The sequence below is a fragment of the Podospora pseudocomata genome (genome assembly GCF_035222375.1).
Source record: "Podospora pseudocomata strain CBS 415.72m chromosome 2 map unlocalized CBS415.72m_2, whole genome shotgun sequence".
In the NCBI taxonomy this organism is placed as follows: Eukaryota; Fungi; Ascomycota; class Sordariomycetes; order Sordariales; family Podosporaceae; genus Podospora; species Podospora pseudocomata.
Window position 1 is genome coordinate 1506327 of NW_026946365.1, and position 15687 is coordinate 1522013.

General features: G+C 54.9%; 5 protein-coding genes across 5 annotated transcripts; 3 read left to right on the plus strand and 2 right to left on the minus strand.

The window, feature by feature from the left end:
* Positions 1 to 1180: 1180 nt before the first annotated feature.
* QC762_203300 (uncharacterized protein) lies at positions 1181 to 2023 on the plus strand (the record flags this gene model as incomplete). Its single annotated transcript, XM_062887219.1, has 1 exon — positions 1181 to 2023. One exon carries the CDS (start codon positions 1181 to 1183, stop codon positions 2021 to 2023), a length of 843 nt encoding a protein of 280 aa, XP_062747015.1.
* An 814-nt stretch (positions 2024 to 2837) lies between these two features.
* Positions 2838 to 4974, minus strand: QC762_203310 (uncharacterized protein; the record flags this gene model as incomplete). Its single annotated transcript, XM_062887220.1, is given in 3 exon segments — positions 2838 to 3107; positions 3123 to 3970; positions 4027 to 4974. The coding sequence occupies 3 exon segments, from the start codon at positions 4328 to 4330 to the stop codon at positions 2838 to 2840; spliced, it is 1422 nt and encodes a 473-aa protein (XP_062747016.1). The 5' UTR covers positions 4331 to 4974.
* Positions 4975 to 6019: 1045 nt separating this feature from the next.
* NUT1 (mediator complex subunit) lies at positions 6020 to 9396 on the minus strand (the record flags this gene model as incomplete). The annotated part of the gene is made up of 3 exons (XM_062887221.1): positions 8532 to 9396; positions 8213 to 8469; positions 6020 to 8164 (listed from the first exon to the last, which is right to left on the minus strand). Exons 1-3 carry the CDS (start codon positions 9223 to 9225, stop codon positions 6020 to 6022), a joined length of 3096 nt encoding a protein of 1031 aa, XP_062747017.1. The 5' UTR covers positions 9226 to 9396.
* A 218-nt stretch (positions 9397 to 9614) lies between these two features.
* On the plus strand, positions 9615 to 12099 carry QC762_203330 (uncharacterized protein). The gene is made up of 2 exons (XM_062887222.1): positions 9615 to 10059; positions 10129 to 12099. Exons 1-2 carry the CDS (start codon positions 9970 to 9972, stop codon positions 11686 to 11688), a joined length of 1650 nt encoding a protein of 549 aa, XP_062747018.1. The 5' UTR covers positions 9615 to 9969; the 3' UTR covers positions 11689 to 12099.
* Positions 12100 to 12886: 787 nt separating this feature from the next.
* Positions 12887 to 14498, plus strand: QC762_203332 (uncharacterized protein; the record flags this gene model as incomplete). The annotated part of the gene is given in 3 exon segments (XM_062887223.1): positions 12887 to 13396; positions 13477 to 14058; positions 14073 to 14498. 3 exon segments carry the CDS (start codon positions 13271 to 13273, stop codon positions 14496 to 14498), a joined length of 1134 nt encoding a protein of 377 aa, XP_062747019.1. The 5' UTR covers positions 12887 to 13270.
* Positions 14499 to 15687: the final 1189 nt, after the last annotated feature.

The window sequence follows — 15687 nt, forward strand, 5'->3', positions numbered from 1 at the left end:
GACGAGCTGCCTGATGAGGTGTATCTCGAGGGCCGGGACAACGTCCACGAGGAGAACCGGCGGTTGGACGAAGTCAAAAGAGGGATCAAACAATCCTGGAAGGAGATGTTCTGGACCAGGGAGGATATGGAAAGGGAGATTGTGCACCTGGAAGGACTACGACTGCCGCAATGGACACCCGTGGTGCCGGCGGACTCGAGTGATGGGACGACGAATGCTGCCCCTCCCACATTTTGCACACCGGCGTGTCTCCTGGGGCTGGAGCCAGGCAACAAGCCGGATTTGGATGTGAACTGCCCCAATGTCGGCAGCCATCAAAGAGGACTGAGCGGGAAGCATCGGGTTCTCAGGGCACAGTTGGGTCAGTTTGTCAGGGACCAGCTGCGGCGAGAGCAGAACAATCACAAGAACTTGTGGTGTTTCGGGGACGGCCTGCCGGGACAGCCAGGAAAAAGCAGGCTGGGCTGGCTTACGCTTCAACCGCATGGCTACACTTTTATGGTGAGGGGGTACAGCTACTGGTGGAAACGGCAGGCGAACCGCGAGATGGGTATGCACCAGAGGACTGATGGTTTCCACAACTGGAATGATAAACTGGAGAGGATGGTGCCGTTGTGCTTTGGTATGTTTGACCTGCCGGCTCCGTATCAGCTCGACACCAAAACAGACGACGCAAACTGGCTGCTGGGCGATAATATCGGGTACATCTTGTTGTTCTCTCCTGGAGCGGTTGCTGGACCAAAGACATACTCTCCAAGCTTGGAGCTCAACGAGGACATGGTAAACAAGCAATTAAAAACGTCCATCATGGGGCAGTATTAGAACCGATTCCCCAAGGGCCAGGAGGGATTGCCTGCTGTGTGGAAGAAGGGGCGGCTGATGTCGATTGGCCTCGACGAAGGAGAGGTGGCTGAATGGAGGAAGCATCTGGGGAAAAAGCTGGAAGGATCAAAACGATCGTCAAGAAGAAGGTCAGTGGAGGTACACGGCGAGGTTGGCTGAATGTCAACACAGGAAACACAACTACCCTAACCCTTAAAGTTGTGCACGTGCAGCACAACACACGGCACGCTGTCTGACGCAATGACCCACTCTTTGTGCCTGTCCATCGAGGTTCTCTTTCATTTTCATTGAACATCGCGGTTGCATCGGCATCGGGTGCCAGTGTCCTCCCGTCACCATGTCTCTCCTCGAGTTCCTCTCGTCCGTTTTTGGCTGGATCTACTTCATCTGCTGGTCCCTCTCGTTCTACCCGCAGTCCATGCTCAACTTCAGCCGAAAATCCACCTCTGGTACCACGGTCGACTTCCCCCTGATCAACTGCCTGGGCTTCCTGTCTTATGCAATCTCCAACTACGCCTTCTACTACAGCCCCCTCATCCGCGCCCAGTACGCCTCCCGCTACCACGGCCTGACCCCCACCGTCCAGTTCAACGACATTACCTTCGCCCTCCACGGCCTGCTGCTCAGCATCATCACCACCTCCCAGTACCTCTCCCCCCGCCTCTGGTCCTTCACCCCCTCCAAAGGCAACAAACCCTCCCGCTTCATCCTTGGAATTATCCTCGGCTGCATCGTCGGCGTCATCTTTGTCATCTTTATCGTGCTGTCCTCCCCGGAGAGGAACGACCCCTCTGGAGGCGGCCATGGCTGGGTGTGGCTTGACGCGATCTACGCAATCAGCTATGTGAAGCTCATTGTGACACTCATAAAATACACGCCGCAGGTGCTGGTGAATTATCGGAATAAGAGCACAAAGGGATGGAGTATTGTGCAGATCTTGTTGGATTTTACGGGGGGTGTGTTGAGTATTGGGCAGCAGGGGATTGATAGCTGGTTGCAGGGGGATTGGAGCGGGATTACGGGGAACCCGGTCAAGTTTGCGCTGGGGAATGTGAGTATGATGTATGATGCCGTTTTTATCACGCAGCATTATGTGTTGTACAAGGGGGCGGACGGGAAGGATGGGGAGGGGGAGGGGCTGTTGGGGGAGGGGAGGGACGAGGAGAGAAGGATCGAGTAGGGCTGTGGTAGAAAGATGCTGCCTCGAGGCGGCTGGGATATACCTTGTGGCGGCTGAGATGCCCTGGGCTGGTCCTTTGGGGCAGATGGAGGTTCGGGTGGTGCCGTTCAGAGACATGGTAGACCTAGACGGTCTGGAGTTTGGGTAAACAGTGGGAACGGGTCTTTCAGGATGCTAGATGGGGGAGAGAGGGAGGAAGAGGCAATGGGGGAGAGAAGACACGATAAGATACCCATGATCTGTCAAAGCGAATACATAATTGCTCCGTTTGGCTTATTCACCACACAGGACATCTATCCAACAGACTGGAGCGACGCCCCGCACAACAACCCTGTTTGGGGATGTGGTGGGTTATGAGAATTTAAGCATGAAAGAAGGTGAGGGCCAATATGGACAGGGTACTGGAGTTGTTGGAAGGCGGTTGGGTGTGGAGGGTGGTATGTATGTATACCGTGGTTCCCTCTAGGCTGGCCAGCCTAGGGAGTGTTGACGCGTGATGGTCGTTCACAGCCCGTCAGTCCAGCCCATGATCGAGGTCGCAGAGGCTCTTAGTCTTCTTTGCTGTCACATTCTCGCCATGCTAAGGGTTCTCATGACCAGACCTGCCTCTCTACAGCGGCCAACAGCTCTTATCAGGGATATTTCAACTACAGTATGATGACACAAAAGCGAAACTCTTTATAATCATCCCCCCTTTAAATCAAGAGCTCGCACTCAGGTGATTAAATACCGTCATTCTGTAAACACTCCAAGACAATGTATCCGTTCCGAATTATTGCATCCTATCCCTCCCCACTCAACTCCCGTTTATCCCTCACTGCAACTCCCTAACCTCCCCATCCCCCCTCTCAGTAGGCAGTTCTGCCCCCCGACCAGGCACGTACCCCCCCTGCTGCGCCCCCTGCTGTCCATAAGGGTTATAAACCGGCGGCCCCCCAAACTGCTGTTGCTGCTGCCCAAACTGCTGCTGCGGAGGCGTCACCGGGTTCAAGTTATTATACCCCTGCCCACCAAACTGCCCCTGATCCTGTTGTCCCCCAAACTGTTGCTGTCCCTGCCCAAACTGTCCCTGCCCAAACTGCCCCTGTCCAAACTGCCCCTGCCCAAACTGCCCCGGCTGTTGATTCTGAAAAGCATTACCCCCCGGCGGCGGCGGACTAGGCGTCCCATGCCCCTCGAAACCCGGACTGCTCTCCCCCCCCGCGGTGGTCGTGCTCATAAAGCTCGGCTTGACGACACTCCCCCTCGGATCCATCGGGCTGAATCCCTGCCCCCCACTGCCGGGATAATACTCGGAGATCTGGTTACTCGGGTGCTGGGAGTTGCTGAAGGAGAGGTGGGATGATGGTGGAGGTTGGGAATAGGACAGGTGACTTGATGGAGGGGGCGGACTAGTATGATTAACCTGTGCCACCGGGGGTTGGGGGTCAGGCGCGGGTCGTTTTCGGCGGTTTCTTCTGATTAAAAACCAGATTGCTAGACCGACGATGGCCAGGGCTGCGATTCCGCCTACTACCCCGCCGACTATTGGGCCGATGGGGGTCGAAGGGGGGTTTTCTGGAGGGGGGGTGTTGGTGGGGGTGTTGGTTGAGGTGGTGGTGGTGGTAGTAGTTGTTGTTTCAGTGGTGGTGGAAGAGGAAGGGCCGGTTCGAGGGAGGACCGTGGCGTAGACCACATCTGATCCGGCTGCCACACCGCATCCCATGAGGGTATACGAATTCGGACCGTTCGCCAGATCAGCATAGATGTGCGTGAGGCAGTGGGGGTATTCCGTCTGGCCGCACCAGAGCGTGAAGCCGTTTCGGGTTGTGAAGAGGGAGCGGTCTGTCGAGTCGAGGCAGCGGGTGGGCACCGGGCAGTTGCTGGTTGTGGTGTCGCAGCAGCCGATGTGGGTGAGGAGGGCGTTGTAGTGGCAGGATTGGGTGATGTCGCAGTAGAGGGGGATTGCTGGTGTTGTTAGCTGGACTGTTTCATTGATGACAGGAGAAAAGGGGCGTGTTTACAAGCCAAACCGCTGACGTATCCGCAAGTCGGTCCCTTGAGCTCCTCCTCGCTCGAGCTTCTGGTGCCGGTGACACTGATCTGTCTCTTCCCCTGTAACCTCAAGATAACCTCATCCGTCTTTGTCCCTTCTGGCGGCGAGGTCACAGTAGGCGAGATCCCCATCATGTAATCCTTATGATCACACCCAGTCTCCTTCGCCGGTTCCCACCGCGGTTCATTATCACTTCCCCATTTGAGAGCTTTGGCATCTGCCAGCCCAGCCCAACCCAGCGCGAGGGCACCTTCAACAATTCTTCTTTTCATCTTTGTTCCGCGTGAGCACCCAGCTAGGTTGTAAGCTCATAGAACAGCCAATACCACCTGCCGTCCACAGCGATATACCTCTCGTGTTCTGTAAACAAAACTGGCAAAAATCAACACCAGTCAAACTACCCCCAATCCAGTTGAAACAAAAAACAAATCTCCCATCAACGATCAAAACCGGCCACCCGGAACCTTTTTAACCACACCACCACACTCCGAACAGCAAGGCTCAGCCCAATCCCCCCCCATATCCCAGTCCCATAACCCATGTCCATCCTACCACCGCATCCTTCAGCTGAAAGCAATATTGCATCTAACCCCCCTTCTCCCATTGGCCACCTCGCCCCCGCTCGCCCACAAACCCACCCAACCACATCATCAAGTGGCTTCCTCTCTCTCTTTTCTTGCAGCATTCTCTCCCGACTTTCCTCCCCACGAGTGAGAAGGGAAATGCGGCACCGTTTTCCCACCATCTAAACCAAACTTGTTCCCTTCGGTGGCGTTTCCTACTTGCACATCATCTCCCACCCAAACGAGGCTGAGCCCTCCTAGCGTGCATCTCTGCTGTGTTGTCCCAGTTGTACCCCAAGCGGGGGGTCTTACCTTTACCGGGGTTTCTCTCTTTGCTCTCCAGCAAAAGTCCCCCCCAAAAAATCCGTCCCGACGATCATTCCCCCCCCACCCTTAAGAAAGTAAGAAACAAAGCTTCGGTGGAGGAACATCTCGCCGACCGGCACTCCCATATCACTCCCCACATCAGCAAAAGCTCAGCAAAACCTGATGAATCGGGCTTCCAGTGCGGAGTGCTAGAATGAGGTGACATTAGTTTATTCAGGCCGTCTGTCGTGCAACCTACCCACCCACCACCCGGCTCAAAATGCAGGGGTAGGTGTGGGTGTGTGGCCGGCCAATGCTCTCTCTCATGAGCAGGTGCGGGAGCGGGCAGTGTTTTTGTTTCTCGTACGAATAGCATTGTTGATCTCGAACTGATGGCTTTTGAGACATGCATTGCATTTGTATCATCAGGCAAGGCAGACAACTCTCGTCTTCATCCCGTTAGATGGGTGTCTTCAGTGGGTTGGGGATATGTGTAAAATATTGGCACCACCATGATGAGGCTCATCAAATCCAACAGTCCCCATAACCGTCACACACAAACACACACACACACACACACACACACACACACACACATGCAACAACCCCAAGACATCCCTCAACCCATTTCCCATACCACCATCCATAATCCAAAAAAAAAAAAAAGACAAAAGTACACATTCGCTGACCTCGCCTCAAATCCAGACTCCGTGCCAGCCAGCAAAGCAACATTTGTGAGAGCAACACATCGGCCCCAAATAGTTCCCTTGTCTGAGGTAATTCCTTATTAAACTCCCCTTCCATCCTCTGACATAACCCTCAAGTCAAATCCATATCCCCCCAACCCCCAAACCCCCCATCAAAATCCGCCCCCACCAATGTTGGCAACCCCCAAAGATATTATCCCCATCCAAATCCCCCCCTCCTCCCCCCCAATCGCACTCCCCCGCGCTCCCCAAATCAACCCCCGTCATGATTATTATCCACCCCCTAACCCACTCGTATCGATACTCATCCCCTCAACAACACTAACCCCATCCCCAACTCCTTGAACCGCAGCGGCAGCAGCAGCAGCAGCCATAGCATCCCCCATCACATCCCCCCCACAACCCCCAACCCCGAAACCATATCCTGCTGCCCCAACAGCCCCGCCACCGCAGTTTGCGGCATCTCCATCTGCCCCTCAACCTGCCTATACAACCTCACCACCGTCTCCGCCATGACCGGGTCCTGCTTCTGAATCCTTTTCCAGTCATCCGCCTCATGCTTGAGCACCTCCCTCAGCGTCAACCTCCTCTGAACCGGCGGCGGTGGAGCAGCCGCAAAGGCACCCGCCCCGCCCGCTGTCGCATCGTTAGGCGTGTCAGACGAAGCCAACGAGGTATCGTTCGTCACATCCGGCGCGCAGACAAGCGAACAAACCACATCATACGCCACGCTCCCCTGCCCTGACTCCGTCAACGTCTTCAGCTCATCCAGCAGCACAGTCAAAAGCTGCCTTGCCCCGAGCAGCTTGAGCGCAGCAAGCGTCTGGCGGTGGGTGTAGGCCGTCGGCGTGGTATTCCCCCCCAGCGGCGCTTGGTGGGCCCAATTCGCCAGGCTCTGAACAGTGTGCCTCACCGCAGCCGAGATCCCCCCATCCGGGTGCTGCGCCTGTGGTGGTCGATTTGTTGCTGCTAGACCGCCCGGTAATGGAGTCGCATTCGGGTGACTCCCAGGCGTGTGGTTACCATGCGTCGTCGTCCACGACTCAAGCTCGGCATGGTCAGCCCCGCCCGTTCGCCTCGAGACCGTGAGGTTCTCCTTGATGGCTCTCAGCAGCGGCTCAACCTCTTGAGATTTGGGGTCCGAGCGTTGATATGATCGTAGGGCGTGCTCCAATGGTTTGGCGACAATGTTGAGGACTGACTGAAACATCGCCGACGCCTCGTTGGAGATGGAATTCGGCCGGATGAGCAGCTGGAGAATCTTGATGATGGACCTCTGCCCTTCTGGGCCCTCCGCCCAGAGCTGGTTGGACAGATATAAAATTGCTGGAACCAGCGAGGGCAACAAAAAGACCTCGACCAAATCTGCCGCAGTCAGCATCATCCATATTCCGGAACGAAAATGAAACTCACATTCAAGCCCACTCTTGAGCGTCTCCTCATTCAAGAACCCCGCGCTCAAGGCCGCCGAAATCTGCCCGAAAAGCACCGGCATGAGCAAGTAGAAATCCTGCGGAGGACACGAAGCCATCAAATCATCCCCCAACCCCCCCTCCGCAAACAGCCCCTGTATCCACCCATTGAGGTGCGAATGCTCCTGCGGACTGAGATCCGAAAGCAGCCTCACAGCATGCCCTCCCCCAATCAGCTTCCCAACAAACGAATCCGGCGACCTCACCCCCAAGTCCGCCGGCGAGAGGTTGTACCGATACACAAACGCCATCAGCAGCAGCAACACCGACCCAAACTCCTCGTACACCGGCTGGTACTCCCCCTGCTCCTCATCATACCCCCCCCAATGATCAATCAGCTCCCGCAGCGGGTGCAAAATCTTTTGCGCCGGACTGAAGAGCAGCAGGATATCCAACGACAGCGGCTTGCTCGCCAACTGGCCGCACAGCTGCTTCAAAGCCATCGTCTCCGTGTTTCTACAGAGACTGCCAATCACCTCCACCACCGCCTGCGCAGCCGCCCCCACGTTCCCATTCATGTTATCCAACTCCCCAATCAGCTTTTGCGTCCTGTCCGAGTCCTGCAGGCACGACTGGACCAGAATATCCTTGACATAACGCCCTTCGTCCGGCAGCGTCTGGTAGGTAATGTCTCCCAAAAGGTTCTCTATAGCCGTCTGGGACAACAACCCGTGAAGCTGGCAGGCAAAGCAAAAGTCTTGTCGTACCGAGTCCTGAAACGACGACCCGGTGTTGGAGGACATGTCAAACATGCCCGAAAAGGTCGGGAAGATGTTTGTATCCACCTGACCCAACGCCTCGGTGATGCAAATCTCGGGATTGAACGTGTATAATGGCAAGGATTGCGCAAGAGAAACCAAAACCAGTGGCACCTTGTTGACCACAAAAGACTTGAGCAAATGCCCGGCTTTGGCCCCCTCGTTGCGAAAGACGGCGTTCGCCAAGACGTCAAATGATGCCAAGATCAACTGGACGGCTGCTTGCTGAACATCACCCCTATATCTGTTGTGTAGATATGTGAAGAGCGCCGCATCATCAATCATGGGGCGCCCAACGAGCTGTCACTTGTTAGCGCACAAACCATCAGATACCGGACCAACACGTACTGCAGCGCTCAGATAGACATATAACCCAGCTCGGGTGTTGGCGATGGGAACTTCGGGGACCTGAAAGCTTTCCAAGCCCATCACGTTATCCATGTAGCTGTTCATGTCTGAAACGGCCGGGTCCTTCTTTTCGGTCGAATCGTGCGTCGCGAGACTCTGTGCTCGGAACATGTCGAGTTGGCTGGCAATCGAGGGATTGACCTGCATGATCGAGGGCAGAAAAGCCTCCAAACTTTGCGAAAGCTGTTTCCTGATGCCTATTGCATCAGTAGTTAGCATGGGGACATTCGGCGCCACCAAAAGGGGGGAACTGGCGTACCTTTGGCTGCCGGAATCTGAAACGTCTTTGGTACCGTTGGGTGCGCGCTGAAGGCATTTAAAAACATGATGAATGATTCGCGCGACCTCTCCATCTCCAGCTTACTGGCATTCAAATTGTGCATGCTCCCAAAAGCATCCTGTGAAAAGATGGTCGCAGCCTCGGTGAACAAGGCCATCCACCTCACCAGCATCCTGGATGTCTCGACGACATCCCTGCCGCTCTTGATCCCAATTCCTTGGTTGACTGTCTGCGCCAGGCGCCAAAAGAGAATGGCCTCGGAGGAGTATGACGATGTCCATCGTTGCAGCTTCTTTCGCCGCGGCGCGCTTGCATCTCGTTCTTTGGACGGTTGGTCTTCTGGTTGTGGGTGTATCTTGGTGTGTATGGTTGAGTAGTTGTAGAGGGCTTTGAGGACGGAAGCGGTGTCAACGCGCCTCTGCTTGATAAGGTGCGTGAGGTAGAGAGGCGCTCGCGGGTCGAGGGCGACATTGTTGTCGGCGGTGGGCCGGAGGAGGAGCTCGGCGATGAGGCCGGGCGGTAGGGGGTGCTTGACGAGGAGAATCTTGGAGAAGACGCCGAACTGGTCGGGATCGAGACGTTGGAGTCTGGCACGGGTGATGAGCTGTTCCCATCGGACCACGGCTGCAGGCAAGCCTGTCAAGCTCGAGCCTGCTGTCGCGGGGCCTTCCATTTGGCTGGTGGCCGGGGTGACATAGAGATGGTGTCTAATTATGGCATGTATCGTGGCTATCGTATGCTGTAGCAGGTCGCAGAGAGTAGTCACCTGTACTGGGCCATTGGTTCTTTGTGTGTGAATGGGTTCTTTTGTTGGAGCCGTAGTTCCATTGAGAGTGAGAGTTGCGGCGCGCGCATTGAGCAGCAGCCCAGCAGGCCATTGGATTGGGGAAGTGGGGCTCTTCGGGGGAAGAACAGGGGCCCTGGAGATCCAGACCCACCCAAGCTTCGGCCCGCAGCAGTTGGTGTCCGGGTGGTCTGTGCACCTACCAAGCATTTAACTTCAACCTCTGATTTCCACCTTCTGTATTTCCATCTCGTGTCACGATGCTTTGAGTGATGATATCCATGTTTATCGCGGCCATTGCTAACCAGAAGTCATTGCCATAGCTATCGCACCTGGTTGATGAACCGAGCCCTCACACCCTGAAGAGGCCAGTCTTACCTCGTACCATACATAGTGCTCCTGGTTTGTTCTGATCCAAATCAAGACCAGCCCAGTGGTTAATGTCCCTTGCCTGTTTCTTTTAGCCCTGTGTAGCACCTTATGTAGCAGAGAAAATCAACCACGGCACGGCCCCTTGTGCGATCCACTCCTATCTTAGCGGTGATTGCTTTTGACCGACCAACTCTATCCCGTCTCATTTATTTTCTCCCTAACAACCTCCTCTCACCCCAAACACCGCTCACCAACCCCATCATGGATCCCTATTCAATGCAGCCATCCGCCAAACGGCAGCGTGCCAACGCAGTGGATGACGATGCTGGGTCAGACGTCAATCAGCACGCTGTTAGTATTTCCCCACCTACGCATTTCACCTCACCTCATCATTCATTCACCCACTAACAGTCGACCAAGAACCCTCAATATTACCAAACATATCAATATTCTCAAGCACCGGCCTACTCACAGGCACCTCAGTATGCCCAAGCTCAGCCTCAACAGGCTCAAACCCAGTACTACCAGTCTTCCCAACATGCCCAGAACCCACAGTACCGTCAAACCTCACAAGACTTGACAGGGGCTGGGTACCCCCAGGCGTCCCAGTACCAGGCTGCACAGTACGCCCAGGCTGCACAGCATTCCCAGTACCCTCAGTACATGCACGCTTCACAGGCCTCACAGACTTCTATCTACGCCGCTCAGTATAGTCAACAGGTCCATCAGGCTCAGCAAGCCCAGCAGGCCCATCAGGCCCATCAGGCTCAGCAGGCACAACAAGCTCAACAGGTGCAACAGGCACAGCAGGCTCAGTATGTTCAACAGCTTCGGCAAGCTCATCATGCTCAACAGGTTCACCAAGCTCAACAAGCCCAGCAACAGGCTCAACAAGCCCAGCAACAGGCTCAACAAGCCCAGCAACAGGCTCAACAAGCCCAGCAACAGGCTCAACAAGCCCAGCAAGCTCAGCAACAGGCTCGACAGGCGCAACAGGTCCGACAGGCGCAACAGGCCCAGCAAGCCCAGCAAGCCCAGCGGGCTCAACAAGCTCAGCAGGCTCAACAGGCATCCCAATCTCCGCACACTTCACAGGCTGCTCATAATTCACCAGCGTCTGGAGCTCCGACGGAATCGCGGACGCCCCTGACCCTCCAGGCCCTCCTTCAAGAAAGGGCCTCTCGCACTCCTCAAGAAGATTCCCGGGGTCCCGGCAGTCATCTAACTCTGGACGACGTCAGCCCCATGTTGCCTAGGTCCACCGAGGCCGAGCTCAGCAAAATAATCACCAGTCTTGACCTTCTTGCGGCCCAAAAGTTTCTTGCTGTTGCGGCCCAAATGCATCCGGATATCGGTTACATGATTGCCGAGTATGGCAAGACGAGTGACCGACCAGTACCGCCGGCCCCAACCAAAGAACCAGTCAAGCCTTCAGTGGAAACCGTAGTCTATGAGCAGGATTATGATGTAAACGACGAGTACGACGACGAACGCGATGACGAAGACGACAACCAGCGCAACGCCCAGGGCACCTCCCTGAACTTTGATCATCTGGCTGAAGAAGCCCACTACATCCTCAACGTCAAGTACGACCGTTTGAACGCACGCCAGCAATATGATCGGTCAGGCGACGCGGCTGAAAGCTTAGAACGATGTGTTGTCAAGATCCTCAAGCAGGTCAAGAAGAATCCCGACTATGGCACCAAGCTCAGTGGGGTGACAAACCTCTGGAAGATAATCTGGTATCTTCTTACTTCACCAGGCGCGTTGGCTCATGAGATTAAGAAGGACAGCCAGGACTGGGATCAGCAATTCGTGAAGCTTCACAAGTTTATGAGCAAAGACGACATTGAGAGGCTCAAGGTCCAGGACGTGGACGGGAAGAGGTGGCCTGAGAAGGCGAAGGAGTTGGCGGACGAGGCGGATGCTTATGGTCTCTTTGAGGAGATAAGGGAGGTGTTGGATCTGCTGCAGAAGTGAGCGGGCAAGGTGCAATGGGGTAAGTTGTTCACATATACAGACGCGGTAGGTAATATTGGTTGTGTTGGGGTTTCCATCTCTGAGGTGCTTGCCACTGTAACCGTTTTTCTTGGGTGGGTAGGTAGGTAGGTTGCTCGCCTGTGGTTGCTCTTCTGATCTGCCACCTCTTCAGCTTGTAGCGCCTGGCTTGAGATGGTCTTGTCCAGCGGTCAACCGATTTCCACTTTAACGCGTCAATCTAACGCGAAACATGATCAACCGGTCCCGCCCTTGCCCGGCCAACGAAGCTCGGGGCAATTGTAGGACCCCTGCTCACCTATTTATGTGTACTTCAACATCAACATCAATCAACCAATATCTCCTCCCTCACCTATTGTCTTTTTGTTGTGCCTTTGATCTGATATACCCTCAACAAAACAATGGAGTCGATTGTTCCCCCAGCAAAGCGGCAGCGCGTCGACTCATTCTGGCGATCACGCCGCCGCGCCGCCGGCCTCCCGCCTCCCGGTCCTTGCCCAAACACGAGAGGTCTGAACTCCTCGAAATGATAGCCACGTTTTCCTACAAGCTTGGATCTTCGATCCTCGTGGAGGCTGCCACTGCTTATCCGGACGTTCCCGAGCGCATCGCCACATATCACGAGGACCTGGACCCATGGTGAAAGCATGTGGCCAGTGAGGATGAGAATGAAGAAGAAGCGGAGGAAGAAGAGGAAGAAGTGGAGGAAGAAGAGGAAGAAGATGATGAAAAAGAAGAGCAAGACCCCTCAAGAGACACCACCCCCATCTCCCTCGACTGCTACGCCAGGGAGGCGCACTCCCTCCTCCACGACAACCCCCACGCTCTAGACTAGTCGACGATTGGTACTGCGACATGGTACCCGAAGACGCCAAAGAGGAACTTTTGCGGGTGGTGGATGAGATGATGGATCAGGTGCATTATGACTCTGCTTACAAGACTAAGTTTAGCGCGCTGAAGAATTTGAGGGTTAGTATCCTTGATGTGCTTATGTCGTCAGACGATGGTAACAAAGGGGAGGATATTTTGAGGTTGCTGGGACAGCATACGGGGTGGGAGGGGGTGTTTGTCAGGGTGTATCAGGAGATGAAAGAGGAGGTGGTGGTGCGGTTGAGGGGGGAGGTGGTGGTGGAGGGGGGGAGGTGGGAGGATAAGGTCAGGGAGTTGGTTAAGGAGGCGAGGAGGCGGTATGGGGCGTTTGGGAAGTTGAGCGAGGTGTTTAGGTTTCTGGAGGGGGGTGATGGGCGGGCGCAATCGCAATCGCAATCGTAACCGCAGACGTAACCGTGGGCACGTGCATGGGCGTGGGCGGTGTTTTTGGTAATTATCTGGTTGTGGTTGCTGGATAGCGTGGTCGAGAGTCTGGGAGGGCTTGCGCTTCTTGAGGACTTGTGGCGGTTCCGGTGAGGATATAGGTGGAGCACTGCTAAGGGGCTTGTGATGGTGGTTAGTTAAATTTCCCACACAATTTCTTTCTTACTATTTTTCGTTTTTTTCTTTCTTTTCCAAATTCATCTCCATCAGAATACTTGTTCCCCAAACCGATCCAAGCCTGTTCGTCTTCATGTCTTTGCATGACCACTTCGGCTCCGAGCGTGAGGCGGATCTTGTCAAGAAGCTGGGCCGAGAGGTCAGGCCAGAACAAACCGAGATGTCTGCAGCACTTGGAGATAAGAAGGCCAAACAGCTCGTAAGTAGTCGACCACTCTGTGCTCCATTTCCCACGTTGCGGTCCGGGTAGGTCATTTTTTGGTCTAACGTTTGCGTCAGGGTTTGTCCTCTCGATCCCTAAGCCCATCAGAGTCCGAGATCCAACCATCGGGACCCCAGACTATTACACAGGCACACGAGGAGGAGACACTCGATGAGGAGGCACTCGACAAGTGGGATACACTACAGGAGGAGGCAGACGCCATCTTTGAGATGCTATACTCTCTCAAGACAGTCGATGATGTCCAGCCCTATACTCTCGACGCGGCACTCGATCAAATTACCAGATTTCACACAAGCATTGTGAAGGCAGTCCAGCCAGCCTCCTCTTACCGCGAAAAACACCGCACTGCCGTCCTGCTCATACAAGTCTTGTCCTGGATCGTGACATCCAATAAATTAATAGGACAAGATCTTCGGGAATATGTCCTCGGTCAAAGCGCGGAGGAAGAATACCGGCAATGGGTCGACCCGATGAGTGACGTACTCAGCTGCTGCACGTGGGCGGAACGCCGTCGTATATTCAAGAGCCGCCGTTGGCAGTGGGAGTTTGACTTGTTTGTGGGCTTGGTGATGAACTGTGAACTATTTGGCGAGATTTTCGGTTTGCTTGAGGTGGCGGAGCATAGGGAAGAGATGTTCGTCCCCCCCGCCAGAGCGATCCAGCGCCGGCCCAGCAGTCTGACACGGAGGACGGCACAATCGAGGACGGCATGATCTACGACGCCATCGCTGTGTTTGAGGATGGGGAAGATGAGGAGGAGATTGTTCCGCTCGCTGGTTCACTAGCCCGGTCCCGGTCGCAGGTGCAAATGGACGTGGCACAGCCACGTGAAGAGGTGGCGGCCCAGGCTGGCAGGGAAGCAGCCGTTCAGCCTGCCGCGGGAGAAGCAGAACCCAGGAACTGTCAAGGAGAACCGCGGCTTGCTGGGAAGGCAACTGGAAAGAGGAGCCATGAAGGGGTGGACGCAGGGCAGGGACCGAGAAAGCGACAGGCCCGTTCTTCTGGACGGGTCTCGGTTCACTTGCACTTTCACGGGACCGTCCAGAATGTGTACCTGGGCAGCGACTCGAGATCATAAGGTAGGTAGGAGGCTGTGGGTCTTGTTTAGCGCGTTGCTCTTCACTTTATTGTATCTATCTGTGCTGTGACTTTTCGGTGGGCGGATCTTACCTGGGGACTCGGAGAGTCTCGGGGAACTTCTGTGAGGGATGTTCTGGCGAGAGGCTCGTCCGGAGGCCCCGGGTGGTAGCTCATAGGCATCTAGGAACGGAAAGTACGCGCGTGAAACCCCCCATGGAGGGTCTTTGGCGGGGAGAAAACGATAGGCATGAATTGTCATAAGAGGTCAACTGAAGATGGGGAGCTCCCAAGGGAGCATGCCAGCTCACAACAGTCTACCGCACCTCCCTCGTCACCATCAACCTCCAAGTCGCATTTCATGTCGCAGGTAAAAGTCGCAAACCAACCTCTGTCAGACCATCCCGACGAGCGAGACCTCTCCTGTCACCGTGACGACCCTCGACTCCGCCGAGCTCAAGGACATGATTTCCGCCCTCCCCGATTCTCTCCTTCCCACCCTTCTGTTGACTGCTGCCGGGGCCCATCCCGACATCGCTAGTCTGATTCAGGCCCACCCGAACTTCGAGACCCTATTCAGTGGGATAGAGACCTTTCGCAGGATGTTCAAGAGCACGTTGTACCGAAAGGGCCAAAACGAAGAAGCGGTGTATCATGTTCAAGCGGTTGAAAGGGGGTTGTGGTGGAAGAAAATGATACGCATGCTGGAAGTCTTTGATGACGAGGGACTCAATCGGCTTTATGGTAAGAAGAAATCCCTTCCGGACGGGATCGCCATTACGTGGAAGGATGATATAAAATATATTTGGAGGGATTGGAATTGCGACTACTATGATGAGGATATTGAGAAAGGCTTGATTGAGAATCTCGTGACGGACCTCGCTAGGATTGAAGGGAGAAGCAAGACAGTGACGCGGATGGAGCAGAAGGAATGGAAAGACTGGGGGTATTGGGAACCCTTGAAGTGGTGGGAAGAGTGGGAAGAGGATGGGGTGCATGAGTGGGAAGGATGAATGGCAATGCCAGGTTTATGCAAGGCGTGGGCAAACTCGATGCCCAACGGAATGCGCCTGAGAGCATGCCCTCAGGCTGTAAATCTCGAGTGAGCTTATTCTACCGTCTCCGTCTTCTCTTCCAAGTTGTACAGAGGGATTTGTAACATTTACGCCTGTATATGGAGACTGTCATGT

Excerpts from the sequence above, each read along its gene's own strand:
- QC762_203330 (XM_062887222.1), top strand. The coding sequence starts at position 9,970 with ATGGATCCCTATTCAATGCAGCCATCCGCCAAACGGCAGCGTGCCAAC. Across the intron at positions 10,060-10,128 it reads CAGACGTCAATCAGCACGCT|AACCCTCAATATTACCAAAC; the intron begins GTTAGTATTTCC and ends CAGTCGACCAAG.